Source organism: Phocoena sinus, chromosome 1, assembly GCF_008692025.1.
Source record: "Phocoena sinus isolate mPhoSin1 chromosome 1, mPhoSin1.pri, whole genome shotgun sequence".
Taxonomy (NCBI): Eukaryota; Metazoa; Chordata; class Mammalia; order Artiodactyla; family Phocoenidae; genus Phocoena; species Phocoena sinus.
Window position 1 is genome coordinate 110,008,354 of NC_045763.1, and position 26,448 is coordinate 110,034,801.

The window sequence follows — 26,448 nt, forward strand, 5'->3', positions numbered from 1 at the left end:
GGGCGGGGCGAGGGCGGAGCCGCGGACGGAGGCGGCAGTGTCCGGAGCCGGGCTCAGGGGCAGCCGTGGCCGCCGCGGAGCAAGGCTGCCTGGAGAGAGCGCCCGGGCGCAGAGGGGTTAACGGGCCGCCGGGGCCGAGCAGAGCAGGTACAGATCTTCCCTGGGACCCCTGGCCCCGGCCGCCCTCTCTCCCCGGTCCCGTTAGACCCCCCGCCCTGCGCGCACGCGCCGTCCCTGTTCCCTGCGCCCCGCGGTCGCGCCCCAGCCACGACCCCAGCCCCAGCTCTTATAGCCTCGAAAGTCCCTGGGGTCGAATTCCTGGGGAGGGGGTTCTGATTCCTTGGAACTCTGGCCCCCATCACTTGGGCGGAGAATCAGCCAAAATTCCTACGAAGTCACAGAGTAAAATTGGAAAACGTAGCCAGGACCTCCTGGCACACGCCCGGCGCCTCCTGCCCTCCTCCTCTAGATGGGTGCTCCTGGAGGATGTGTTTCCCCCATCCCCCAACCCCGCCACTCTCTTCTGTCCTGGAGTTGAGGGACAGGGACACTATGAGGGACGCATGTGGGTGCCCTTGATCCAGCTCAGCCTGACGACTAGAAAGGAAAGATGCCTGTTGGGATGGGCCTCCAGGACCCAGGAGCGGAGGGCACAAGGAGGACCAAGTTCTCATCCAAGATAGGGACTCTCTAGCCAGCCCTGGAGCCTGCTGTGGGGCGCCCTGCCCTGCAGCACCACCCATTTCCCAGAGGTGGGTCCCCTGGGGGTGAAGGGGTTAGTTCTGCCCAGGTCTCTCTTCCTTGATCTTCACTGGCCAGTGTGGAGGTGTGGCCAGGAGGAGCCCAGGTTTGTCTAGACCAGAGTCTGCCTGGCCAGAGTGACCACTTCTGACCTCTCCTTTCTTCATCCTGGGCAGTCAGACACACCAGATGAGGAACATGAGAAGGGGTGAAAACCACAAATGTGTATCTGTTTCTGTAGGGGTGGAGGGGGAGTGTCGGCCCCCTGCCCAGCTATGCAGGGGGTGGGGTAGGACTTTTCCAGAGAGGGAGCCAGGCCTGGCCCTGGCCCCAAGAGCTCATGCCACCCCACCCCTTACTTCTCCAGGGAACTGCCAAAGCCAAACCCAGCTCAGGACAGGATTATGTGTACTGGGTAGACCCATGGAGAAAGAGGTAGCAGAGAGAAGCAGAGGCAGAGAGGGAGTAGAGAGGGGACCCGGACCCGGCAGCAAGAAGTGGCAGTGATCATCACCCCATCTCTCCTTTCCTTCAACCTCCAGTAACAGAGTCAGGCAGAGAGCTGAAGTTTTGGGTGGAACGTTGGCCCTTCTCTGGAGCCCCTACCCGCCCCCCCCCCATCAGGGTGGAGTTGCTGACCTCAGTGGTCAGCCCAGCCAAGGGAAGGAGCTGCCATCAGCAACCCCCTTCCCAACCCCAAGCAGCTGAGGAGACCCTGCAGCTCAGGCTCAACCACTATGATCCCTCCCTTAACTTCCCAAGTCCTGGGGTCTCAGGGAGGGAAGTGGGGCTGAGAGTTGCTACCCCCAAGCACATTCCTGCCCTTCTCTCTGTCATTTTCCTGCCCCTGAGCTGGCCCACCTCGGCATTAGCTCCTTGGATTCCTCTCCCGGGTGCCTTTCAGATCCAACAGAAACATTTTTTTTTTTCCTGGAAAGCAGAACTCTGAGCAGCATGAGGAGTGGGGGTGGGAAGGGCTCATTGTGAGCAGGAAGGGGCTGGAGGGCAAGGGGAGCGATGGGAGAGTCAGGCTTAGACCAAGGGAGGGTTCCAAGCTCCACTTCCCCAAGGATCAACTTTAGCCTTCAGGAGGACTTCCTGGCTCTTCAGAAGATAGACCGTGCATGATTGGGGAGCAACGGCATCTCTAGCTGCATATCCCCTTCCCAGGTTTCCCTAGCCCATCAGAGTCTTGCCTGAAGTAAGGCCTCATTGATCTAATGCTGGACGCTGGCCCCTAGAGAGAGGTTAAATCTCAGTGGGAAAAATCACCTGCTTCTCTAGAGATTAAACCATCAGCCCATTTAGTTTATCCCTTGACTGGGAAGTGTTTGAGGCAGGCAGAGATGTGCCTGAGTGTTCCAGAAGGAGCTTTATTAGCTAAAAGGGGAAGAAAAAGCTGGGAGTCAGGTAGGAAACGGAAAGCCCAAGGGGGTTCCAGTCAGCAGCTCAGAGGGGGTGTCTGGTAAGTCCTCACTGAGCCTCCCTCCTCAGCTTTCCAGGACCTCTGGGAGGGCAGGAGGGAGAGCCAGATGAAAACCATCTTAAGAAAGATGCGTGTGCCTGAGCTGGCCTAGAGACAGTTCCTAGTTAGGACAGGGAGCTGAGAAGTTCCTGCAGTTGAGGAGGGGGACTGAGCCTGAGTTGGGAGGCTGAAGGCAGACCACCACCCCTCCAGCCTGGGCGGATGGACAAGGGCAGTGTGCCTTCTCCCTCCCTCCCTCAGGATCATAAAGGGGTGGGCCAGTCTTCACCCATCCATTCTCACTCTGAGATGTCCTTCTGAGGAGTCATCCCTCCCGACCCCCAGCTTTCTGGAGACTGGACCAGGCTTCGGTCCCTGCAGAGCGCATCCTCCACCCCACGCACGCCCAGATGCCGGAGTAGAGTTGACTTCTGGTCCCCTCCTCCCTGGCCCCGGGGGCCATCAAGGGAGGAGAGATGGAGAAGTGGGCGGGCAGGTAAGAGGTGGGGCGGCCCTGGAGGAGGGATGGCTGGGTGTCCGGTCTCTGGAAGGGAGAGAAAGGAGCTCTGGGGGAGGCTGGGGGAAGTGATGAGTAACTTCTGATCTCTGAGCAGCTGGCATCAGGATGTGCGGAGCCTCCTTGGGGTGAGGGCTGTGTCGTAACAACTCTTCCGGCTCCTGTCTGACACCTTCACTCCTGCCTTTGGTTTGCAGGCCCCGGATGTGTCTGATGCTGCTTCTGTTCCTCCCTCAGCTCTGCCTGGATCAGGAGGTGAGCCAGGGACTAGAGACTACGATCCTTTCCTCTCCCTGCCTCCCGGCTTCCCACACTCTCCAGGCCGCTTCCCACAATCTCCAGGCTGCGTCTACATTTTCCACAGCCTCTGATAAGCCGCAGCCCCTTTCTCTCACACTTGGCCCTCCCAGCCTCCCTAACTCCCTAACTCCTTGCCAAATCACTTCAAGTCCCACCTCTGCTACTGAATGTGACCTTGGGCCAGTCACTACTGCCCCAAGCCTCCAGTGTTGGACTAGATATTCTGTATAGTTCCGTCGAAAATCATTCTAATTTTGGCTGAACTTTTTGTCTACACAGGTGTTGTCTGGGCACTCTCTTCAGACACCTCCCGAGGAGAACCAGGGCCCTGAGGGTGTCTGGGGTCCTTGGGACCAGTGGGCCTCTTGCTCCCAGCCCTGCGGGGTTGGGGTGCAGCGCAGGAGCCGGGCGTGTCAGCTCCCTACAGCTCAACTCCACCAGGGCCTGCCCCTCCCACCCCGGCCCCCAAGACATCCAGAAGCCCTGCTCCCCCGGGGTCAAGGCACCAGACCTTATACTTCCCGAGAAACCCTTCCGCTGTACAGGCCACCACCTCGGGGAAGAGGTGGCCCCCTTCGAGGTCCTGCTTCTCATTTAGGGAGACAGGAGGCCCAGGAGATTCAAGGAGCCAGGAGGTGAGGGGTGGGGCTTTGAGGGAAGAGGCGGGGCCTTGGGCAAGGGGCGGAGCTAGGGATGAAGGAAAGGGGAGCAAAGGATCCAGGGTTTATAAAGGCTTATCTTTGGTGCTAGGGAGTCGCCCGGGGAGCCAGGCTCCGAGGTAGCCAGCACTGTGACCCCACGTCTGCAACACTTTCTCAGGTCCCGGGTTCGAGACCCCATCAAGCCAGGAATGTTTGGTTATGGGAGAGTGCCCTTTGCTTTGCCGCTCCATCGGAACCGCAGGCACCCCAGGAGACCACCCAGCTCTGAGCTCTCGCAGACCTCAGATCTTCCATCCCTAACTCCAAGAACAGAGCCATCTTCTGCAAACCACACCCCGCAAACTGAACTCCCTCCTACTGAACCGTCTGCCCACACCCCGTCCCCCCCAGGAGAACCCCCAAGCCCCGAAGCTGCTCAGACAGAGGTGCCCTCTAGAACCAGGCCTGCCCTCACATGGCCCCACCCCAGAGCCCAGGCCTCTGGCACAGAGCCCTCCTTGTTCCCTCCATCCCCAGGAGAAGGTAGCTCCTTTCACATGTCCCCTCAGCCAAGAAGGCCAAGTTCCCAGGGTTGGGCCGGTCCCCGGCTGGCAGACAGACACCCTAATCCTTTCCTTTCTGTCCCTCGGAGCCGAGGCCAGCAGAGCCAGGAGCACTGGAGACCTGGGGGGAATCTTCACAGGTCCCTCACGGAGTCTGCCCCTCACTACCCAGATGGCTGGTTGCCTCTGCTGAGTGCTGGCCCCCATTCCAGCCCCCTCTGGAGTGTCTTTGCTCCCAGTAGCCCTGTCCCAAGATGTTCTGGGGAGAGTGAGCAGCTGAGAGCCTGCAGCCAAGCGGTGAGTTCCTTCTTGGACCCCTCCCCAGACTTCCAATTCTGCTTCCCTGACCCTGAGCCTGGGTCCTCAGCCTGTCAGATCTGGACCTGAGGGAGAAGGGCCTTGGCATCTGACCTCTTCAGGGTAGGGACCTTGGAGCTCTTCCATAGACCTGACCTGCCTCCTTATCCCCCCAATCCAGCCCTGACCCACACCCCCATTTTCCTCCCCAGCTTTGACTCCTCTGTATCCCCCACCTCAGCCCTGCCCCCCTGAGCAGCCAGACCCCCGGGCCCTGCAGTGTGCAGCCTTTGACTCCCAGGAGTTCATGGGTCAGCTGTACCAGTGGGAGCCCTTCACAGAAGGTGAGGTTTCTAGCCCACTCCCTGGACAGGGTGGCTGGAGATTGGGTGATGATGGGGAGGGAGACACTCAGCCCCTCTTTTTCTTCTCTGTAGGCTCTTGTATTTCTTCTGTGTCATATTGTCTTCCTTATTTCCCAGGGCTGGGGAGAAGAGACAGAACAGGCCCAGAAAGGGCTGGGGGTTTCGGACAGAGCCCTAGCTGTCAGATGGCGGTGTATGGGTCAGCAGAGGGGTCAGGCTAGGAGAAGGGATGTGTCCAGAGGTGCCCTTTGGCTGGTCTCCTCTGGGAAGAAGCCCAACCCAGGAGGTGGGATGGATGTGACATGAGCAGGGCATGGTCAGAGAGATCCTGCCCAGTGGTGACAGCTCAGTGGAGGTGCCCCATGGATCCTGGACAGTGTTGTATCACTTTCTCCCAAGTTACCATCCGTTTGATTTTCAGCCTGTGTCACCTTGATACCAAGACAAGCCCTCGTGAGCTCTGAACTCACATAATCATAGTTTCAAGTATCTGTCCTCTCTCAGAGCTCACAACCCCTTTTCTGGTCTTAGTGACCTCAATTGATCTGACCCAACTTTTGTGTGACCCTCAAACTGACCTTTCAGAGTACAGACTGTCATGTTCCCTTCATCCACAGTGACCTCGGCAACCGCAGGATGCCCTATTGCTAACATAAGGCAAGCCAAGCCGCTCTCAGGGCCCTGGGTTCTTTCTCAGTTAACCGCCTGCCAGGGACCCCAGCTAACCACCCTTCTACGCTGTCTCTTAGTTCAGGGTTCCCAGCGCTGTGAACTGAACTGCCGTCCCCGTGGCTTCCGCTTCTATGTCCGTCACACCGAAAAGGTCCAGGACGGGACCCTGTGTCAGCCTGGAGCCCCAGACATCTGTGTGGCCGGACGATGTCTGGTGAGGGAGGACGGGGTGTGCACAGGGGGAGAGAGGCAATGTAAATAACTGCCACAGGCACACACACAGAGTCTCCTTGCTCATCATCACAATGGCAAAACACCAGACTCAGGTTGCAGAGAGGAAAGTTCTTACCTGCCAAGCAGGGCTGAGCATCAGAGTCAAGAGTCGAACTGCAAGAAATACCCCCTTAAGCCCATCCAAGCTTCCCGGAGACTGGCTGGGGATGGTGGGGCTGACAGAGAAACTACAAGTCTCACTTGTAGTGCAATGGTCAAGACACGTTGGGAGCCGAAGGCTCCAAGATGACCAGGCCAGGGTTGGAGGTGGTGTCTGGCTTCTGGCAGCCCCTGCCTCACTCCGCTTTCCCCTAGAGCCCTGGCTGTGATGGGATCCTCGGCTCGGGCAGGCGTCCAGATGGCTGTGGAGTCTGTGGGGGTGATGATTCTACCTGTCGCCTCGTCTCGGGGAACCTCACTGACCGGGGGGGCCCTCTGGGCTATCAGAAAATCCTGTTGATTCCTGCTGGAGCCTCCCGGCTCTGGATCGCCCAGCTCCGGCCCAGCTCCAACTACCTTGGTGAGTCCCTGGGTTCCCCGAGTCTTGGTCCCCCGTTCCATTCCTGGCCTATTGGTTCTGCCCTTCACACCCCCATTCAGCACGGCAAGTGAGCCACCCGGGAAGTCAGGGCTTCCTTCCCCCCTCCCGCGTGGGCACGGGCTATGTGGGGTTCTGTGCTGTCAGGGAAGTGGTGGGAGAGGGGGACACTATGACTAACCTCACATGTCCTGATCTGCCACGTCCAGCACTTCGTGGCCCTGGGGGCCGGTCCATCATTAATGGAAACTGGGCTGTGGATCCCCCTGGGTCCTACGCTGCTGGCGGGACTGTCTTCCGGTACAGCCGTCCTCCTCGAGAGGAGGGCGTGGGGGAGAGTCTGTCTGCGGAAGGCCCCACCACCCAGCCTGTGGATGTCTACGTGAGTGAGGGGCCTGCACCTGGGCCGGAGGTGGAGGCTGCCCCACTGCCTCTCCTCTGAGGGGAAAGCTGTGGGTCTCAAAATGGGCAGAAGGCTAGTGGATGCCCCCCTGGCCACCCCCAAACATTCATTACCTTCTCTTTTTCTCCCCAGATGATCTTTCAGGAGGAAAACCCAGGTGTTTTCTACCAGTATGTCATCTCTTCACCTCCTCCAAACCTTGAGTACCCCACCCCAGAGCCCCGGCTCCCCCAACTCCAGCCTGGTAAGACTTTGATCTCCAGACCTAAAAGGAGGTGGGGAGAGGCTGAGGGGAGCTCGAGGCAATGGGGATGCATCTAATTTGTCTACCCGACTCTCCCTGCACAGAGGTTTTGAGGGGAGAACCCCCACCTGCTTCAGTACCCCGCCCTGCCCGCACCCCAGGCACCCTCCAGCGTCAGGTGCGGATCCCCCAGATGCCCGCCCCGCCCCATCCCAGGACACCCCTGGGGTCTCTAGCCGGATACTGGAAACGGGTGGGACACTCTGAGTGCTCGGCATCCTGTGGAAAAGGTGAGACTTCACCCACCAGCCTGTATTCCTGGCACTCTCAGCCCAGATGCCCAGCTTGGGCACTTCTGACCCCATACCCTGGATTGTGGGTCCACACCTTGACTCTGTGCTGAATCGGACTTCAGTGCCTGGGACCCCACTGACACTGGATGCCGAGCTATCCTGCCTCCCCTGGCTTCCCTTTTATCCCTTTCAGGTGTCTGGCGCCCTGTCTTCCTCTGCATTTCTCGTGAGTCAGGAGAGGAACTGGATGAACGCAGCTGTGCCGTGGGCACCAGGCCCCCAGCCTCCCAGGAACCCTGCCACGGCCCCCCGTGCCCACCGTAGTGAGTGCGCCCCACGGGAGGGTTAGGGTCCTGGGGACACGACGGTTGCCCCGGGGAAACACATCCTCGCCCCCATAGGATCTCACCTAGACTCTGCACTCAACACAAGATCTCCTGGCTTGAGAGAGACGTTATTCAGTGAGAAAGGCTGACATTCCATAGACAACAAGGAAACCCTGAGCCCCACAAGGGATCCCAGACTCCAAATATGCCCACTCTCCTCTGAGAGGTCCCCACCCCCAGTCTGTTGTCCCCTTCCCCAAACATGGCAGTCCCACACATCTCTGTTTTTGCCCTCTGTGTCTCTGCCCCTTCCCCTCCCTGCCCACGCCCATAGCTGGGAGGCCGGCGAGTGGACGTCCTGCAGCCGCTCCTGTGGCCCCGGCACCCAGCACCGTCAGCTGCGCTGCCGGCAGGAGTTTGGGGGCGGCGGCTCGTCGGTGCCCCTGGAACGCTGCGGACATCTGCCCCGGCCCAACATCACCCAGCCGTGCCAGCTGCGCCTCTGTGGCCGCTGGGAGGTCCGCTCCCCCTGGAGCCAGGTGAGTGGTCCCAGGCAAGGAAGCTCTTGGAACGGGAAGATCCTGGAGGCATGGGCACCAGTGAGCTAGAGCAGTGGTTTTTCCAACTCCGTTCTAATCAGCAGAAACTTTTACAAATGAGATCTCACGTAGAAGCTCCATCTGTAAGTCTGCGAAGAGACGGAACCGGGGCTTGGGGGCCCAGAGCCCCATACTCAGCCTGCTCCTCAGCCCACGAAGCCCTGTAACCGCTGAGCCAGGCATCAAAGGCACATCCTGGTTCAGAGGCCCCAGAGCTGGAGGCTGGTGAGGCAGTGGGGGAAGCCCAGGCCTGAATGCCCCTCGTCCCCTCAGTGCTCTGTGCGGTGTGGGCGCGGCCAGAGGAGCCGACAGGTCCGCTGCGTCGGCAGCAACGGTGATGAAGTGAGCGAGCAGGAGTGCGTCTCAGGCCCCCCGCGGCCCCCCAGCAGAGAGGCCTGTGACATGGGGCCCTGCACCACAGCCTGGTTCCACAGCGACTGGAGCTCCAAGGTGGGCCCCACACCCCCTCAGCCGAGCCCCACGCCCCTGGTACCCCCCACCCAGGACACCCTCCCGGGGCCTTTCCAGCACAGTTGCATAACGTTGATTGGGCAAGCACCTGCCGTCTGCTAGACACTGCTGATGCTGGGGACTCAGAGAAAAACTTACGCTGACATCCTGACCCCTGCCTGGCAAAGTTTCCCCATATCTGGCTGGTACCCCTGGGGCATTCCCTAACTCCCGGATCCGGGATGTGTCTGTCCTCAGCCCCCTCCCCTTCCTCTACTTGTCACTCCAGCCTCCCTTCATACTCTGCTTCCCAACAGTGCTCTGCTGAGTGTGGGACGGGAATCCAGCGACGTTCTGTCGTCTGCCTCGGGAGTGGGGAGACCCATGGGGAGGGCCAGGAGGAAGCAGGGGCAGGAGCCACTGAGCAGACCTGTGCTCCAGGAAGCCGCCCCCCTGACATGCGTGCCTGCAGCTTGGGGCCCTGTGAGGTGACGTGGTGCTGGTACACGGGGCCCTGGGCAGAGGTGAGCTGAGAGCCTGGGAGGGGGCCCGTCGGTGGGATTCCCTGGGGGGAGGTCGGAGTATCCTGCTCTCCCTTCCCGTCTTCTCCATCAGTGCTCCTCAGAATGTGGCTCTGGCACACAGCGTAGAGACATCATCTGTGTGTCCAAACTGGGGACTGAGTTCAATGTGACTTCTCCTAGCAACTGTTCCCACCTGCCCAGGCCCCCTGCCCTGCAGCCCTGTCAGGGGCAGGACTGCCAAGACCGATGGTTTTCTACACCCTGGAGTCCGGTGAGTGCCTGGCACCCTTGCCCGCTCAGCATGGACTTCCAGGGGAGGGGAGGCTTCCCTCCTTGTACCTCCCTCTGTGCCCCAGGCTAAAGCCAGCGGCAGTTTAACTTGTCTCATTTCCTAGACCAGGAGGACAGGTGGGCCCCCTCCACGTGGGGTTTCATAATGCTCCAGGAGAGCCCCCCAACTCTTTTCAGAGGAGGAGGAGGCCTGGGGTTCAGGAGGAGCCTGGGGCACAGCAAAGGTCTGATTTGATAGCTGGGGTCTCCCCAGTGTTCTCGCTCCTGCCAGGGGGGCATGCAGACAAGGGAGGTCCAGTGCCTGAATGCCAACCAGACCCTCAGCATCCGATGTCCTCCTCACCTGCGGCCCTCCAGGAAACGATCCTGTAACAACCAACCCTGCAGCCAACGCCCTGGTAAAGTGCTCCCTCTCCCCAGTCCCCAGCAGAGCGGAGTTAGCTGAAGTGTGGGTGGAGATTAGGAAGGACGAGTGGGAGTGGGCAACACACCTCCAGCGGGATGGATCTTGGTGACTTCTTGTGCCCAATGGCCTCCTCTGTCCCCAGATGATCAATGCAAGGACAGCTCTCCACATTGCCCCCTGGTGGTGCAGGCCCGGCTCTGCGTCTATCCCTACTACACAGCTACCTGTTGCCGCTCTTGCGCCCATGTCCTGGAGCGGTCTCCCCCGGAGCCCGCCTGAAATGGGTCCAGGAGACCCTCTCCTAGTGGTTTTTTCATGCCAACATCAGTCACCTGTCAATCAGCCCACTCTGTACCCTCTGGCTCTCTAGCCTGTCCTGGTCTCACTAGGGACGTCCCCCAGGGTGGTCGAAGGTGGCAAGATGATGGACAGTAACTGTCAAACGTGTGGTTGGGTCTGTGCGGTGGTGTGATGGTGTGTGTGCACATATGCCCCCAGATGTGTATATGGGCCTGTGTGTGCGCCCATAAACCTGTATCACTTCTCAAAAAGAAGTTACACAGACTGAGAAGGAACCGGGAGAGGGGACGATGCCTGTTTCTGTCAGTTTTCTAGGCTGAAAGGAAAGCAAGTTTGCAACTCTTTGGGAATCCGAGCTACTTAGAGTCTGGCCTTCCCATTAATCCCAACTTTGTGTCCTTAACCTCATTTCTTCTGTTCAGGCCACACATCATCTAAACCATCCTTTTGTCCTCTGACCCTTTCTCCCCTTACTTGGTCTCTCTATTCCTCCCTCTCATAGTTAGCTAGGGATGGGGTGAGCCATTGCCAATCCTGCTTTTCCCCAGGAAGAGAGACTATCTCCCCAGAGCAGGGACCAGCTGGGCAGAAGATGGCAAAGAGAAAGGTTAGAATAAGACACCCGAGCCCCTGCTCCCGCTCCCCACCTCCTAAAACGGTTCCCACCCCAGAACTAATTTATTTTTTATTAAAGATGATTATGACAAATGAGAAACAGGCTCTTCATTGTCCTCGTGGGAACCCAGCCATACAGGCCACCTAAGCAAGCAGTGTGAGATCAGAATGAAGGGTGGGAAGGGGAATAGTACTTGGAGCCCAGGTGGAGAGAGTTTGGGCCCAGAAAGGCTAATGAATGAGCCCCAGTCACCTGAGACCAGGAGCCTTGGTCAGAGAGAGAGGATCCTGGCCGACCTCAGGCCCTGCAGGTTGGTCATTGACCACTAGAGGTCACCACTTCTCCCAGTTTAGGTATGGAGTTGGGCACTTGGGTCCAGAGCTGAAGAAGAAACTGTTTGGCCTATGGTGGGTTTCTTGGTAGGCTGTCTTTCTGTAAAGTCTCTTGGAGTCTAGTAGCACTTTTTTCCCATCTGGGGCTGAGCTGAATGGCGGCTGCCTTTTCAGGGGTCTTTTTTCCTGTTCCCTTTCTTTGGCCCTGTCTTCCTGCCCCTCTCATCCTTTCTGCTATTACCCATTTCCCTATTAAGCTCTTGGTTTATTGCTTTTTATAGGGTGGGAGGAAAGGAAATGATTCACATCCCACACCCCACACCCCTCTCCCTCAGCAGAAACGGCCGGAGGAGGAGCCTGTCCCGGCTCTAGGGGACTTGGGGGTGGAGTCGAGGGTGGAGTCAAGGCAGTACTGGATGTCCTGCCAAAGACACATTCTTCAGAGATGTCTCACCCTAGTCTCCTCCCTCCTCCCTCCCCCACCCCTGTCCACTCTCAAGGTAAATAGCTTGCTGGAGGTGGTGTGAGAGTGGGCGGCCTTTTCCATAACACAGATCCTCTCCCTGACCCCTACAATTCTGAGGTCTGAGTCCAGATCTCCACTTGTGGAAGCCAGACTTCCCAGGGGGTCCCCATGCCTAGGAAGAGGGGAAGTGCAATAGAATTGAGCTCTCCCCATTAGAAGCATCCCTCTCCCATCCCTGCACCTCTACAAGTCTGGCCGAGTAAGACCGTAAATAAAGGCCTGCAGAAACAGCTGAACTCAGTGACTACTGTTTCCTGAGCATGCACACCCAGACACCCAGACACTGGGGAGGACCCCAGAGTTGCCTGAGGAGACAGGACTTCTCTGCTCTGGCAGCTCCCTCACATCATACTGTTGCCTTGGGAAGCAGGCTTTCCCTGGGTTGGAAGTGGCTGAGAAGGAAGACTCCCGACAACATCTTGGGAGGACAGTGCATGAGGAAGGAGGCAAAAGAAAATGGGGGTAAAGGAAAGAAACTGACTTTAGTCCAGGGCAAGGAGTGAGGAAGGGGGTACAAGGAAAGCCCAGTCTTAGTGTCTCTGCTCAGTGTAAAGAGAAGGCGTCAGATGTGTTCCTCTCTTTGGTGAACCCCTGAGGGGATCAAAGACGCGGGGGGGGGGGGGGGGGGGGGAATCAGGGAAGTGGGACCTGAGCTCGCCCTGTAGATACTGAGGGCTTAAGGCGGAGCCCTGAGACCGAGGGAGGGGTGTGGTGAATAGCTGGGGCCCTCCCAGTGATTCCTGGAAGCTGAAGGCTGGGCGGTGGCCCCAGCTCAGCTGACTTCCCCGAAGTTCCTCCTCCCTCTTTGGGCCTCTGGGCTGTTGCCGGGCAGGTTTGGAGTTTGGCCTGAGCCTGAGAACCAATCACAGGTGGGGAATGCAGCCACAGCCCTTCTAAGGGCTCCCCCAGCTTCAGTAACTCCCTTCTCTTTTTTTTTTTAAGATACATTTTAACATTTTTTAATTTTTTAAACATCTTTATTGGAGTATAATTGCTTTACAATGGTGTGTTAGTTTCTGCTTCACAACAAACCCTTCCCTTTCTGATAGCCCCCAGCTCCCTCATAGCCTCCAGCCTCTGACTGCTCAGGATGTGTGGGCTTTCATCTGGGGAGTTGCCCCCTTTCACCTCATTTTAAAGCTAGGATTCAGTGCAGCCCCTAAGGATTCTTTTCTCTGGTCACTGAGGGCAGTATTGGGGAGGGGGGTGTCAATGTGAAAGTCTTCAGGAAGGGAAACCTGACCCCAAGCACCCCTTTTCCTGGCCCATTAGAGGCGAGTAGTGTGGCCAGATGCCTCTTTGATGACCTCCGAAACCCTCTGGAGGGCTGGGAGAGAGGAAGCTGCAACCCAAGGTCAGGGAGATGTGCTGGAGGGGCCCTTAGGTTTGGTGCCTTGGGTGGAATTTAGGGAAGAACTCAGAGGAACTGGACCCCTGAGAATTGAGGTGGGGGTGGGGTGGTGATAGGAACAATCTTGATGTGCACAAGAGAGATCAAGCATGCAGAAGGCCAGCAAATTGCTAGGGCTTCTCCTTTCTCGGTGTTTGCTGGGGGAAGGGGATTGTGGTTCTGTGTCAGTGGACTTAGGGGTGAACTTGTGAGGTCTCAGTTCAGCTGGGTCAGAATTCCTCTCCCCTCCCCCCTCCCAGTTTCCCCAGGGTAATTACCCACCCAATTAAGCTTCAGCCTTCAGACTAAATTTAGCTTCTATACTTCCCCAACCAGGGGCCTCCCTGCAAGCAGGTGCTCACAGCTGCAGGGGTGAGTCTGAGGAGACCAGACCCACACTCTTCACTCATCCAGATTCAACCTCTGTGGTTAACTAGGAGTGAAGCAGAGCACAGGGCCCCAGTTGCTGACCTACAGCATGAGTGTCTCAACCTGAAGATACCCTCCCTCAGGAGCCCTTTAGGGGAGGATCTAGATAGACCTGCAGGGCGGCAGGAGGGCAGAGGGATGAGAGTGAGAACAAAATGCAAGGAGAAGGTCCCTTCCAGATTCTCTCCAACCAGATCCTCTTTCATTTCCTGTTTCCCCTTCTCCCCAGTTTTACAGAGACTTCATTTGAACTTAACACCCTTCCCCCACCAGAGCAAACTGAATCAGAGACCTCTCCTCTCCTTGAAGCATGGGGAATCATGCTAAAGAGTACCTCAATAGTTTGGAGGTGGAGTGGGGGCATGGGTTCCTGCATTCCCACCCTCTCTCCGACCAGCATCCCTCAAATCCATCATCTCTGGTTCTGGGAGTCAGCTGGGTGGGGAAGTTAGAGCAGAGGGGGCTTATCTGTCACAGGCAGATGATGAAGATATGTCTGCTTTAAAGGGTGAGAGGCACCTTCTACAGGAAGTAGAAAGCCTCTGGAAAGTACCTAAGACTAAGTCAGTCAACAAGAGAGAGAAACAGTTTGGGTTAACCAAACTAGACAGCGCAAATCTTCAATCTGACTTTGGGCTCCTTGACCCTGGAGATTGGGGGATGCTCTAGAGGGGGGTGTTTCATGGCTGAGGTCAGAAGGTAGAAAGGATTGGAGGGAGGAATGTGCAAAATTAGTCCAAAACAAGGTATCCATGAGCCATAGCAGTCAGATGCTAGGAAACCAATCAGCCACACCAGCTGAAGGGGAGGTGCAGGGATGGCTAGGAACCAGATCAGAGCACTTTCTCAGCGAGCACCAGACAGCTGTCTTTGAATGTCCTGGGAAAGAACTTCAGTATTAGAGGAGAGATGGGTTCAATTTCAGCAATGTCCCAGGTTGGGGTTAGGATGTATGTGTGTGTGTTGTACCCCTCTGAGCCTTGCCTGAATCTTTTTAAGAGACAGCTCTACAGAACTTTGAGTGAGGAGGAAAAGAAACTAGGGGTGAGAGGGTGGGGTTGCTCATAAAAAGAAGACTGTGTGTGTCCCTGGGATCCCTAGGCTAAAAGGCAAGAGGCCCTGCCCTTGATGGGAGGGGCAGAGTTAATCTGCTCTGGAACCAGACCCCCCCTTTCATCTCTTCCTCCCTCCCCTCACCTACTACTGATTCTTGGTTGCCTGCCTCTTTCATGACATCATAAGACGCTTTTTTAGCTCTAGCAGAGGAGTGCGCAACCTTTTTCTCTTAAGGACCAGCCGTAAATATTTTCGGCTTTGCAGGGCATAGAATCTCTGTTGCAACTACTTGACTACTGCTGTAGCACAGAAGCAGCCCTACACAATTTGTAAACAAATGGGCATGGCTGTGTTCCAACCAAACTTTATTTATGACACTGAAATCTTAATTTCACATAACTTTAACGTGTCACCAAATATCTTTTTTCAACCATTTAAAAATGCAAAAACCATTCTTAGCTTTTGAGCCATACAGAAACAGGCAATAGGGCAGATTTGGCTGGCAGGGAGTTTACTTACCCCTGGGATTTCTTCCATCTGGTTAACTCCCACAATGCCCAGCCGTGGAAAGTCCTGTTGTGTCCCCTCTGCCTCAAATACAGCTGTAGACCCTTTTAATTCAACATCCTATCTATTGACATCGGCTTCTTAGTGGTTTCTCCCTGGGAATTCAATGACTTGGACATGGCTGATAGAGTAAATCCTTAAGGGACGTTTCCCGAAATTCCTTAAAGCACTTTGTTTAGTGCTTTAAGGTAAAGCATTTGTATATATTCTCTCTTTGAATCTTCTCAATAATAAGATGGGGGAAGACAATTAAATCCAGTTTACAGGGGAGAAAATTAAGTCTAGTCTTTTAACTTTTTAAATTCTAATTCCTTTGATCTGCTATTCCATTTCATTCCCACAGAGCACCCTTTATCAAAATACTGAGTTCTTTGGGCCACAGTGATCTGGAAGTTGGATGGGATCAAGTGTTTTTGTTGTTTTCAAACGTCTTTCATGACTTCTCTGCATTTTAGGAAAATCCTGTCTAAATTTCATTTTTCAACTCACAGTTTCAAGGAATTAAAAATCCTTTCAAATATATTCAGTGTTTAGGCCCCAGGAAATAATTAGAATAAATATACATGGTCTTTGTGTAAGGTACATACCCTGTCATACAAACATAAGCTTATATATTACTAATTGAGTCACAGTTTTTTTCCCTAGAACAAACTTTATCAAAGTTGTGTATTAATATGTTCTGGACTTCAAAGCAATGCAGCTGCATTTCTTTTTAAAATAACCTATTCTGGGACTGCTTATCAAATCCTTCTTTTGTATTAGAGGTTTTCTTTCACTCAATAGTACCGTGATGGATTGACATATCTATCCATCATGCTTCATGAGGGGGGAAAGGAAGATACAGAACCTCTATCCTGTTTCAGACCTGACCCCAACTATCAAACTTTGAAGGGAGAGAAAGAGGCAAAGAAGCAGGTAACCAACTACTCCCCCACCATTACCAAGCTCCTCTGTACAGCTGTTGTTCCTTAAAGCTGAAAACAAGCCACCTCATTTCAAAACACACACACAGACAACCTCATTTCATTTCGACACGAAGTTGTTTCCCTCTTTCTGTTTCTCTACTTTGCCTCATGGAGGATTTCTGAGAAATGAAAAAATCACCTCCCACAGTCACAGTCTGCAGTTTCGTTTTTTGGGTTTTGTTTTTTTTTTTTGTATGATGAAGAGGAGAGACAGGAAAGGCGTACACTGGGCATACAGTATTAACCCAAAGCTTTACAAAGTAAGCAAAATGCCCTTCCCATAGCGCTTCGGCCAAAGTGGGCCCCACCTTACCTTAGATCTGGTCGTTCAGGGTCTAGAGATGGGTGGGAACCACTCCAGGCAACCTCAGGAATAGAGGTGTGAACTGAGGATGGAATGCATGAAATATCTGGGCATAGAGATTCAGGAATAAAATGTTTATGAAACCAATGTTTCTTAGGGAAAACCCCTACCTCCTCCCCGACCCCAAATCTGAACACCTGAGTCATACCAGCCCTGTAGGGGTGTCTACGAAATGTGTAGTAAAATTTCTGAAACCAGCTCCTCCTATTAGACTAGAAAACGAACTGTTTTTAGGGGCACAGAATTGAAGGCGTTTCTTAATCAAAATAAAGTAGAAAACTCATCTAATTCAGGTAGAAACCCAACAGTTAAATACTCTTTTCCTTGTCTGCTTCCTTGGCTCTTTCCCGCCGCCCCTGTCCCCCCTGTCCCGCACACCTTGTTCCAGAATAAGGTCAATAAACATACACATGTGACCGCAGGGGGTGGGGGGAGGGGAGACCAAGTGGGGGTGGTGAAATTCTGAATGGAATGCAGCCCCAGCTAGCTAGGGGGCTGGGACTGAGACTTCGGGCCCTGTCTGTGGACTTATACAGGCAGAGAAGCCAAAACAATGAGCTCATGGGCAAGAATGCAGCCTGTGGGGAAGTCTGGGCAGTCAGAGCAAACTAGTTTTTTGAACCAGGATGCGAATAGCTGTAACTGAGTCTCCCACGGGAACAGGATTAGGGAGAGTGGAGCCATCATTCAGTATCTTAGGGTCCAGTTAAATAACTTTTGGGGGCTGTTCTTTATTAAATTCTGTTCTGCAGAGAGCATAGCAGTCTCGGGTCCATGTTCAAAAACCTGGTTCCTTTCCCTGACTATGTGAACTTGGGTGGGTGAAGACGGCTGGTGAGATGTGTGAGCGAACTTAGGTGATGCTCTTAAGACATCTTTATTCAAAGCAGGTCTGCCAATGCCAGCTCCTACACCAGGATCCAGTGATGGCTATGATCCTTAAGTTGTGTGTGTTCAGGGCTACCACTTTAACAAGACAGAGGAAACGGCCAATAGTCTATCTTCTTTACTTCCCAAATAAACACAGTCCACCCAGCTGTATTTATACCAAATTCAGACTTCTACGACCAAAGAGACATCTTTTTTTTCCTACCAGTGTTTTCCAATACTTTTATATAAGGCCCTAAATGGAATAAACTGAAGAGATACTACCTTCACTGGCCATGTATGGTGAAGGGGAAGGAAGGCAGGGAGGGAAGATGAAATGAGAAGAAAAAAGATTATCTACACATCTCCCCCTTCTCCTACCCCCCCACCAGAGGTTCTTTCTCAGCTCCATGCTTTTGTGCATGTTTCCTACTCATGTTAAGGTCCAACCTCAAATGTTTATTTTGAAGCCTTCTTGACCACCTTCTACTTCCAGAAGTTGTCACCCTGCTTTGTCCCACCCCTTGTCCTATAATATCTTTATTATTTTGTGTACTGTATCCTAATTATTTTTGTCTGTTATCACTCCTACTAGACTGTGAGCTTTAACTTTGTGCTACAATTGCTTTCTTTCCATGGATTTGTTATGCATAAATTCTTCAGATGTATTTCCTAAAAACGAGGACATTTTCTTATATAACCACAATATAATTAACACACTCAAGAAATTTAACATTGATAGAGTACTAACATATTGCCCATATTAAAATTTTCCCAATTGTTCCCAAGTCCTTTATAGCTTTTTTCATCCAGAATCCAATCAAAGATCACCCTGCATTTAGTTGTCATGTTTGAGTGTTCCCTGGTGGTTGTTTTTTTCCATTCTATACATAAAAGCTTACATCTGCTAACCCCAACCTCCCACTCCACCCTAGTCTTTTTTGATTGCATTGAGGGTAAGAATTAGTCTTTTCATAACTCCAGCATCCAAAAGTGCATGGTGCATAGTAAGCAGTCATCTGCCGGGTAATGGACAAATGAAGAAACTCAACCAACATTTGGCTGCCTTGAGCTCATTAAATGTCCCAGTTCATTGAAGTATTGAAACATTCTTAATAAAGTAACCCCTGAACAGGGGAAGAGAAGAGAAGAGAAGGCAAAGTGGGTAAGAATACAGAAACCCAATGGCAGAGACAAGCCATGGAAATGGATACTTGGAAGGGGTAAAATCGAGAGTAGTATTCTTGGCCCAAACCCATTTCCCAACAGTCAAGAACTATTATTCTATGCAGGTAAAGAAAGGAACTGCAAAAGAAAGACCAGGTATAGCGTGGGAACAAAAGCCTGCCCTATTTTTTTTTTTTAACCTCACAAGAATCATTAGTAAAGAACACAGAATTCCCTGAGAGGTCTGTTACATCTGCCTGCAGGCAGATTCCCAACTCCCAACTTTCCACATGCTTCACATAACTAAGATAACACTGTAACAACTTTGAAACTAAAGAAGAGGGACAGAGTTAAGCTTTCAAATCTTGAAACTGAGAAGCCTTTAAAGAGTGTGGGAGGGTTCCAGAAGACAAAGCTCTGTAATCATTGAAAAAGTGGGGCCAAAAAGAACTAGGATAAATTAAGACAGACTTAGCTGATCATCTTGAACTCCAGAAATTAATGGCCTGTGCTCTGGGCATCTGGCTGGAGCGTGCTACACACCAGTTGTACAAATTATTTCACTTTAACTTTTGTAAAACCCTCCAGCTGTCACAACTGCTTTAAGAAAAATGTTCTGAAACAGTCTGAAGCAAGAGCTAGCACTAAAGTAGCAAAACAGGAACTGAAAGAAAAAGTCTGGTTGTGTCAAATGAGGGGAAGTGTTGATTATTTTGACTCCCTCAGTGACTCATGTTACTGGTTACCATTTGACCCAAGTTTTTAAGGTATTAAACTAAGGAATATTGCCTCAGAAATAGCTTCACATCACAACAGAGCAATGGGAGCAATAGTATTTGCACAGCAGAACTTGACTCTGACCACGATTTGGGCGCTCATGTCCTGTGCTACTCTCCCTGCACACCTGTTCGGGAGTTCATTTGTACAAAACAGCTTTCTTTGTAATGAGAAAAAACTGCCATCTTCTGGTAGTTAGGCTCCAGAAAAAGAGGGGCTGCCAAACAGAAATGCACAAAACCTGAAGGGGGAAAAGCACAGAATCCTGTTTGCATGATCAGCATTTGGTGCTCAGGGCTTAAAACCAATATGCAAACCTCATATTTGCACATTTCCATGGTGATTCCGCTCCCTTTCAAGGTAGCTGAAAATAAAGACAGGATAGGGCTTCTGAAATTGACTTGCTTATTCTCACCTCCTTTTTGGGAGGAAAGGGGAAAGGCACTTAAAGATTAGTACCAACAACCTTATGGAAACTTAACTTTGGGTGTTAATACTGCTGTAGTGAACCCTCTTACCCCCAAGTTATACCAACATTTGGTGACTAAAAGAAATGGGGATGGGGATTATGATTTTTGTATTAAAATATACTGCTGTACTTTTGAACTACTCCAAAGTACAACAGTAATACATGTAATTAAAAGCCCGGGACTTCCCTGCTGGTCCAGTGAAGACTGTGCTTCCAATGCAGGGGGTGCGGGTTTGATTCCTGGTCAGGGAACTAAGTTCCCACATGCCGTGCGGCGTGGCCAAAAAAATATTTTTAAAAAAGCCCAATAGCTCTAATTTGAATGAAAGAAGGGGTTATTCTGAATGGAACTGACCTTTGCTCTAAGGCAAATCAGTTTTATGGGGCTTTTGCTGGTTAATTCACCTATACCTGTTTGTTCAGCTGACTTCCCTCAGATGCTTGCCTAAGAGGGGGAAGGAAAACAGGCATTGATTAGAAAACACCCGTACCACACCTTGCATTTGAATAAAAGATTTATTATTTTCGTCTCAGGAAAAACAGGAAGTTAGGGGAACACACTACATTTTACAGCCCACATTAGTTTGTAGTTGGTCCTAACCCTTCCTGGCACAGATGTCAACAGCATTAGCTGTTTTAACCAGAACCAAGGTGTTCACCCCCAACAGAATGTACATAGACGACACTAGAGGACTGCAGGGTTTTCCCTGAGAGAAGCATCAGACAGACAGAAGTTGCTGAAAGAGCCATCTTTCCAGGCAGCCCCTCCCTTTCCATTTTGGAAGATTTGCCTGAACTATGCAGCTAGTCAGCACTTAAAACATGTGCCTCTTCTCCCTACAGAATCACCCACCCTGCCCCGAAGCACTTGGGCTCCCTAAGCCCTCACAGCCTCTGACCCAAAATAGCAACTGAAAATTCTCATCTACATTTCAGCAGTCACACCTAGTAAATTGGGAAGTGGGGTCCCTAAACTCCATCAATCTACAGCTCTGTGCTTATTTCCACAACTGGCTATGGGGAGACAGGCCTTTTTAGTCACCTTAACTAGATCTTAAAATTAATTAACTATATAAAGTGCTTTTAGGTCCTTAGAGATAGACATGATATAAATAAGTGGTTTATGATCAAGAATGATAAATACACAGATAAAAATAGCTCTAGCTAGATGACCTTAAGGCTTGGAGATGGGCGGCAGGGCAATTGTTCCCTAATTACATTCTTAGTCATTTTATTCATGCCTATTTTTGTCTGGAGTCCACATACTAAAGGTCACATTCAGAAGCTGAAGGTTTCAAAATGACCCTGGTTCCACTATAAAAGTTTTCTCCAGTTTACTAGTAGCTTTTATATAACTCTGAGCTTTAACAGAGCCCATCAATTTCTGTAATTTTAAGTGAGCATATTCAAATGCAAAAGAACCTAGAGAAAGTCACCTAAGATATCATCCCCTCCTCTGAAAATCCCTAAGGGGATTTTGAAAATTTCTCCCCAAAGACAGGATTAAGCAACAACCAATAAGATACTAGTCCAAGGAAAAGGGACTCTTCTCACCTCATCACTGTTACTGTCAGCACCCATTGTACTGCCACCTCCTAAGGATAAAATTCAAGAAGGATGAAAGTCTGTGGACTCCTTGGGCGGTCACTTAGTTTCCTAGTGCCAAAAACTAAAAGGGCTAGTAAGAGTTCAGGGATGGCAAGGTAAATTTGTAGGAACTATAAATATCTGTAGAGGGAGCCGAACAAGCAGCAAATATTTCAAGGAAGGATACGAAATAAACAGTAAGTCTGATAAAACATCAAGTCTGAAGTCCATAGAGATGCCAATGCAAAAATTTGAAACAAAGTTTGAGAATCATTAATAGAAATGAAATAAGTATTCGTTTTATTAACTCACTAGGCTTAGACCTGTGTTTAACAAGCAAGCCTAGTAATAGCACCATGGTTAGACTATAGCCTGCTTTTCCAAGCCATCATTGTACAATTTATTAACAAGGGATCAAATGTCTCTCATCCACCCAATGTGCTTTTTATACATACTCCTAATAAGTCCCATTTGGAACAGCTGAAAATCTTTCAGCAAAAGCTTTGAAGATGAGCTCATGAACTCAGTTAAAATTTCACCAGTTAAATTAAGACAAATGGAAGGAACTCAAATGAGTAGTTGCCCAATCAGAGCCCATTATTTCTAAGTCATCAGCCTGTGTGCCCCACCCCCCCAATAAATCCTTAAAACCTTGACTCAATTATTGAAAACCCACATGTAACAAAGTGAAAGGATTAATTTCCATTCCTCAATTTCTCAGCCCCAGGTTAAAAAAAAAACCAAAAAACCCCCAAACAGGTATTTAAAAAATACTTACCAAAATCAGATAGGAAAATTAAAGCCTGCATAGTTATGAATCAGAATTGTTGTACTACAACCAGGTTGCATACAATTACATCAGCTGGTTCTGTATACAATCTAGAACTGACTAGCACAAAATTTAGAATAGAAAAAGCTATAAGAAACAGGTTCCTAACTACAGAAGTTGTAAATCTCAAAAGGGTATGAAAAAACTAATGTAATTTCAGACTTTTCTCCCTTTACATTTCCAACAGATGTTCTGTAAAAATATATACAATTTTTACAGACGATTACAAGTTTTTGTCTTAAAAACAGAATATTCCAGATTTGTAATTGAGCCTTAAGTCAAGTATTCTTGGCCATGACACTAGGCTAATAAACTAGGAATCACTCAAACCAAGCCAAAGTAGAACAGGTATAAACATCCTGAGCATTGGACTTTCTATTCAAGAAGCACATCTAGGAAAGCTAATTATAGAGGATAAAGCTTCCCTTCACACTCTGTTGTACAGTGTTGAGGCTTCTAGTCATAGGTTCTATTACTTGTAGCTTAAAATCCATTTTACACATGACGCTGGCATTGTTAGTGCTTCTATTTTAACACTATAGAAGTTAATGGATTCAGTGGGCATATTTAATGAACTCTATGACTAGCCTGGCTACTGGCCACTTTCCTGTTCTAGGCAAGGTAATTAAAGTCTCTCCACCCTACCGTCTTCACTAAATCTAAAAGTCCTCCTCCGTGGCCTCCCAAAGTTTGCCTGTTGCTGAAACTGAATTCTGCTTCTTTCACTTCTTTCAGACAGTGACTCTTCAAGAGGGACTACTTTTCCCATGTATTTATTCCTGTTAGCCATAAGCCTCCTGCCGCTTGCTTTTCTCCGTTGCTAGAGTAGAACGCCTGGAGGTTATGGCCTGCACAGCTTGAAGTCCAACTTCATAAATACATCTGATTTCACAGCAAGCATATGTGGTTTTGGTGGCTGGAGTTGGTTAAGAGTCAATTATTGCACTTAAAAGGCTATCTTATTAGATACGCCAAACCAGCTCCTACTCCGGCAACACCTGCAAAAGCCAGCAGCACATTTCTGATGCCGCCTTCTAGGTCCTCTACGTGGAAGAAGTCCACAAACCCATCCTAGAAAACAAACAAAAAGCACAGTTTCAAGTATGGGCTTCTACTGGCTTAAAAACACTATTTACAAAGAAAAGATAAATTAAAATATCTAAGGTTTCCCCCCCAAACGCAATGACGAACCAATTATTATTTACCCCCAGACTGCAGAGGAGACACATTATGCAATTAAAAGGGAGGTGGGGCACGCTCAAAAATGTATTTGCTATCACGCCCAGGTGATTCTTATTTCTTAACCAGTAAAACAGCCTACAGAAAACCAAGATTTTTTTTTTTTTTTTTTTTTTTTTTGCAGTACACGGGCCTCTCACTGTTGTGGTTTCTCCCGTTGCGCAGCACAGGCTCTGGACGCGCAGGCTCAGCGGCCATGGCTCACGGTCCCAGCCACTCCGTGGCATGTGGATCTTCCCGGACCGGGGCACGAACCCGCATCCCCTGCATCGCCAGGCGGACTCTCAACCACTGCGCCACCAGGGAAGCCCCAAACCCAGGATTTTTGATACAACAATTCAAGACAGTCATACCATCTCTAAGGACCAACTACTTAAATCAACATCAAGCAACCAGAGGTCCAAAGTTAGAGCCTTGAAAACCGAGTTGTGCATCTTAAAAACCTTTAGCTATCCCCTCTTTCTCTATAAAATCCTCCATTTCATTTCCACTCCAAGTCCCCTCCTCAACCTTAAAACAAACTTACCCAGCCTCTTTGTTTGACTAGCCAGTCTCGTTTTGTCCTTACGAGAACATCTGTGATGCTTTCTGCTAATGGTTCGATGCAGCTTTCTTGGTTTATACTCTTCAAGTGTTTGGCCACAAAGGCACCAAAAGAAATGAGAGTCACAATCCTGCCCCAGTTTGTTACTCCGTCACTGAAAACATGGACCATCACTCGAGACAAAGATTTGACATCGTCTTCGTTTTTGATGTCCAGTTTCCGAAGCATGCCTGAGAGGAAGAAAAGCATGCAGGTTCTCACGGCCTCTTTGTCTAAACCAGAACACGATTCGCCTGCCCACCCACGGCGGGGGAAATCGCTATTCGGGCTCTATAGAACTCAGGCTGATCCCACTTGAAAATTGACATCCCACCCTTTCCGGGCTTTGAGCAGAGCTGCCATTTCCAAAAGAATCAAGTGGGTGGAAACAATGACTCACGGCCAGAATATCCTGGTTTCAGAAATAGGATGAGAGTCGTTTCAACTCTGACTCGTTTCAACACTGACTCATTTCGGTTTCCACCCACCAAAGGTGGGTGAGTCCAGAGACCTGAAAAAAGAGCGCGGCCTTCGCGAATAACCCCCTTACCTTGGAAGGCCGTCTCGTGGTTCCGTTGCACACCGTCCCCGACCCGTCGCAGGGTCTCTAACGCTTTCCGGCTGGCGGCCCCAGACCCGCCCAGTGGCTTCGCGTCCTTGGTGCCGGTTGCCTGCTCCCGGAGGTATCGAGAGATAATCTCCAGGGACTGCCGGTACAACTCGTCCTCCTCCTCCTCTGCTGGGGGCGGCGTCGAGGGGAGTGAGCCGTCCTTGCCCGGGCTGTTACTGGCCTCGCCGACCAATTCCAGCAAAGGCAGGACGGACGGCCGCTTCCCTAGAGGCTCCGGCTCGCACCCGTCCAGCTCCTCTTCGGGCGACATGATGGCGTCGGAGACCGAGGATTCCATCTCTTCGGGCGGCGAGGCGCGGCGGGTGGGCGCGAAGAACAGCAGCCTGGCGGGGGTCGCGGTGACGTCGGGGCCCTCGGCGCCAATGGGCGAGGGCCGCGCGACCCTCCGGGCGTCGGCCGCGAGAGTGGCTGGGGGGCTCGGGCCGGCGCTTCCGCCAATCACCTCGCCGGCTTCCCCTCCCCCTACCTCTCGCCCGGCCGTGGCCTCCTTTCCTGCAGCCAAAAGTCGCCTTCCCGGAGCGGAGGCGCCGCTGCCGCTATCCGGTCCCAATCCGGCCCCCCCACAGTAGAGGTTGAGTCCGATCACTGCGTTTCTCTTGAGGCCGAACATCTCAAACCGCCGCCGCCGCCTACTGAGAAAAATGGGGAAGACCCCTGCAGCTATCTTGAAGAGCGGAAGTAACGACTGGGAGAGAGCTCCTAGATCACGGTCTTAGGGCCCAGTCCTACGCAATGGCGTCAGCAACTCTTAAAAAAAAATTGTATCCTTAATTGGTGAAAAGGGCGGAATCTTCCGGAGGGTTGCGCACGACACCTAACCAGCGGGTTAGGGCAGGGGCGGGGCCTGGGGCAGGGCGGGGCTTCCGGCTCTCCGGAGCCTCTCGCGGCCGGTTACGTGACGGAGGCTCAGGCGCTTGGGCTGGTGGGTGCTCTCTCTTGCCGCGCGCTCACCTGGGCCTGCTAGTAATGGCTCTCTCTGGGCTTCCCTGAACCCTGATTTGCGAGCCCCTGCTGTTGTTTTTGTGCCAGAGGTTTTTTTCCCACACCAAAGTCTTAACCATCTAGTCTCTTAGACTTTGAGGAAAGGGAATGAGTAAATTCTGCCACGGATGGGGAACAACAGTCTTAGATAATACGGATAAATAAGAGGGCACTGTTTGGGACCTGTAGTTATTTTGCACATCTTCAGCTCTTTGGAAATGGGGACGCTCCATGGACTGCCCTATAGAATCATTTTATGTAAGTTGAAAAAACGAAACTGTTCTACTCCACCTAAATTTTATTCCTGTCTCCCTGTTTGCTTTCTCCCATTCCCCATCTCTACCCTCTGGTGCTATTTAATACAAGCCTTGCTCTGTCAGCACCTCTTCTGAGACATTTGACTCTAGCGGTCAACCCCTTGAGGACAAGGATCCTGGTATATACCGTATATATGAATTAACATTAATTGAAGCAACCTCTTTTTGTTAAAAGACCTGTAAAAATAATAATAGCTAAAATTCAAGAGCAAAATATTTGAGGGACATAAGCAGGAAAGGTGAGCAAGGTTTCTATTCCTGAAAATATCAATTTAGTAAGGAAACAGGGCATCCATACCACACAATTATGTATTTGGGCAAGACCTAGAACCATGGAGATTTATATGTGGCAGAGAGGATGGAGAGAAACATCTTGTGGCTGTAGTGAATAAGAAATGGTTTCTCTATTTAAGGAACTTCCAGTCTTGCACAGCAACTAACCATAACGTGAGATGGAATTTATGCTCTATAGGAGGCATCAACAACTTAATATTGGAGTTGAGAGGTTGGAAAAAATTCACTTTGGGCTAGGAGAGCTAGAGGAAGAA

The 26,448-nt window shown here is 51.3% G+C and overlaps 2 protein-coding genes and 1 pseudogene across 22 annotated transcripts; 2 read left to right on the forward strand and 1 right to left on the reverse strand.

The window, feature by feature from the left end:
- On the forward strand, positions 1-22,036 carry ADAMTSL4 (ADAMTS like 4). Of its 21 annotated transcripts, none has more exons than XM_032644861.1 (18): positions 1-147; positions 2,468-2,702; positions 2,921-2,978; positions 3,303-3,658; positions 3,843-4,524; positions 4,766-4,868; positions 5,639-5,775; positions 6,150-6,354; positions 6,582-6,754; positions 6,908-7,019; positions 7,124-7,309; positions 7,506-7,635; positions 7,973-8,177; positions 8,511-8,687; positions 9,005-9,211; positions 9,303-9,482; positions 9,756-9,900; positions 15,988-22,036. In XM_032644861.1, exons 2-18 carry the CDS (start codon positions 2,683-2,685, stop codon positions 16,011-16,013), a joined length of 3,102 nt encoding a protein of 1,033 aa, XP_032500752.1. In that variant the 5' UTR covers positions 1-147; positions 2,468-2,682; the 3' UTR covers positions 16,014-22,036. The 21 variants fall into 21 exon arrangements, with proteins under 21 accessions (XP_032500752.1, XP_032500761.1, XP_032500771.1 ...); XM_032644870.1 differs by having other exon boundaries at positions 10-147; positions 2,552-2,702; XM_032644880.1 differs by having other exon boundaries at positions 10-147; positions 2,552-2,702; positions 15,468-21,913.
- Positions 160-2,457, forward strand: LOC116760290 (annotated as a pseudogene).
- On the reverse strand, positions 14,906-25,345 carry MCL1 (MCL1 apoptosis regulator, BCL2 family member). Its single transcript, XM_032644938.1, has 3 exons — positions 24,522-25,345; positions 23,915-24,162; positions 14,906-23,220 (listed from the first exon to the last, which is right to left on the reverse strand). Exons 1-3 carry the CDS (start codon positions 25,210-25,212, stop codon positions 23,104-23,106), a joined length of 1,056 nt encoding a protein of 351 aa, XP_032500829.1. The 5' UTR covers positions 25,213-25,345; the 3' UTR covers positions 14,906-23,103.
- Positions 25,346-26,448: the final 1,103 nt, after the last annotated feature.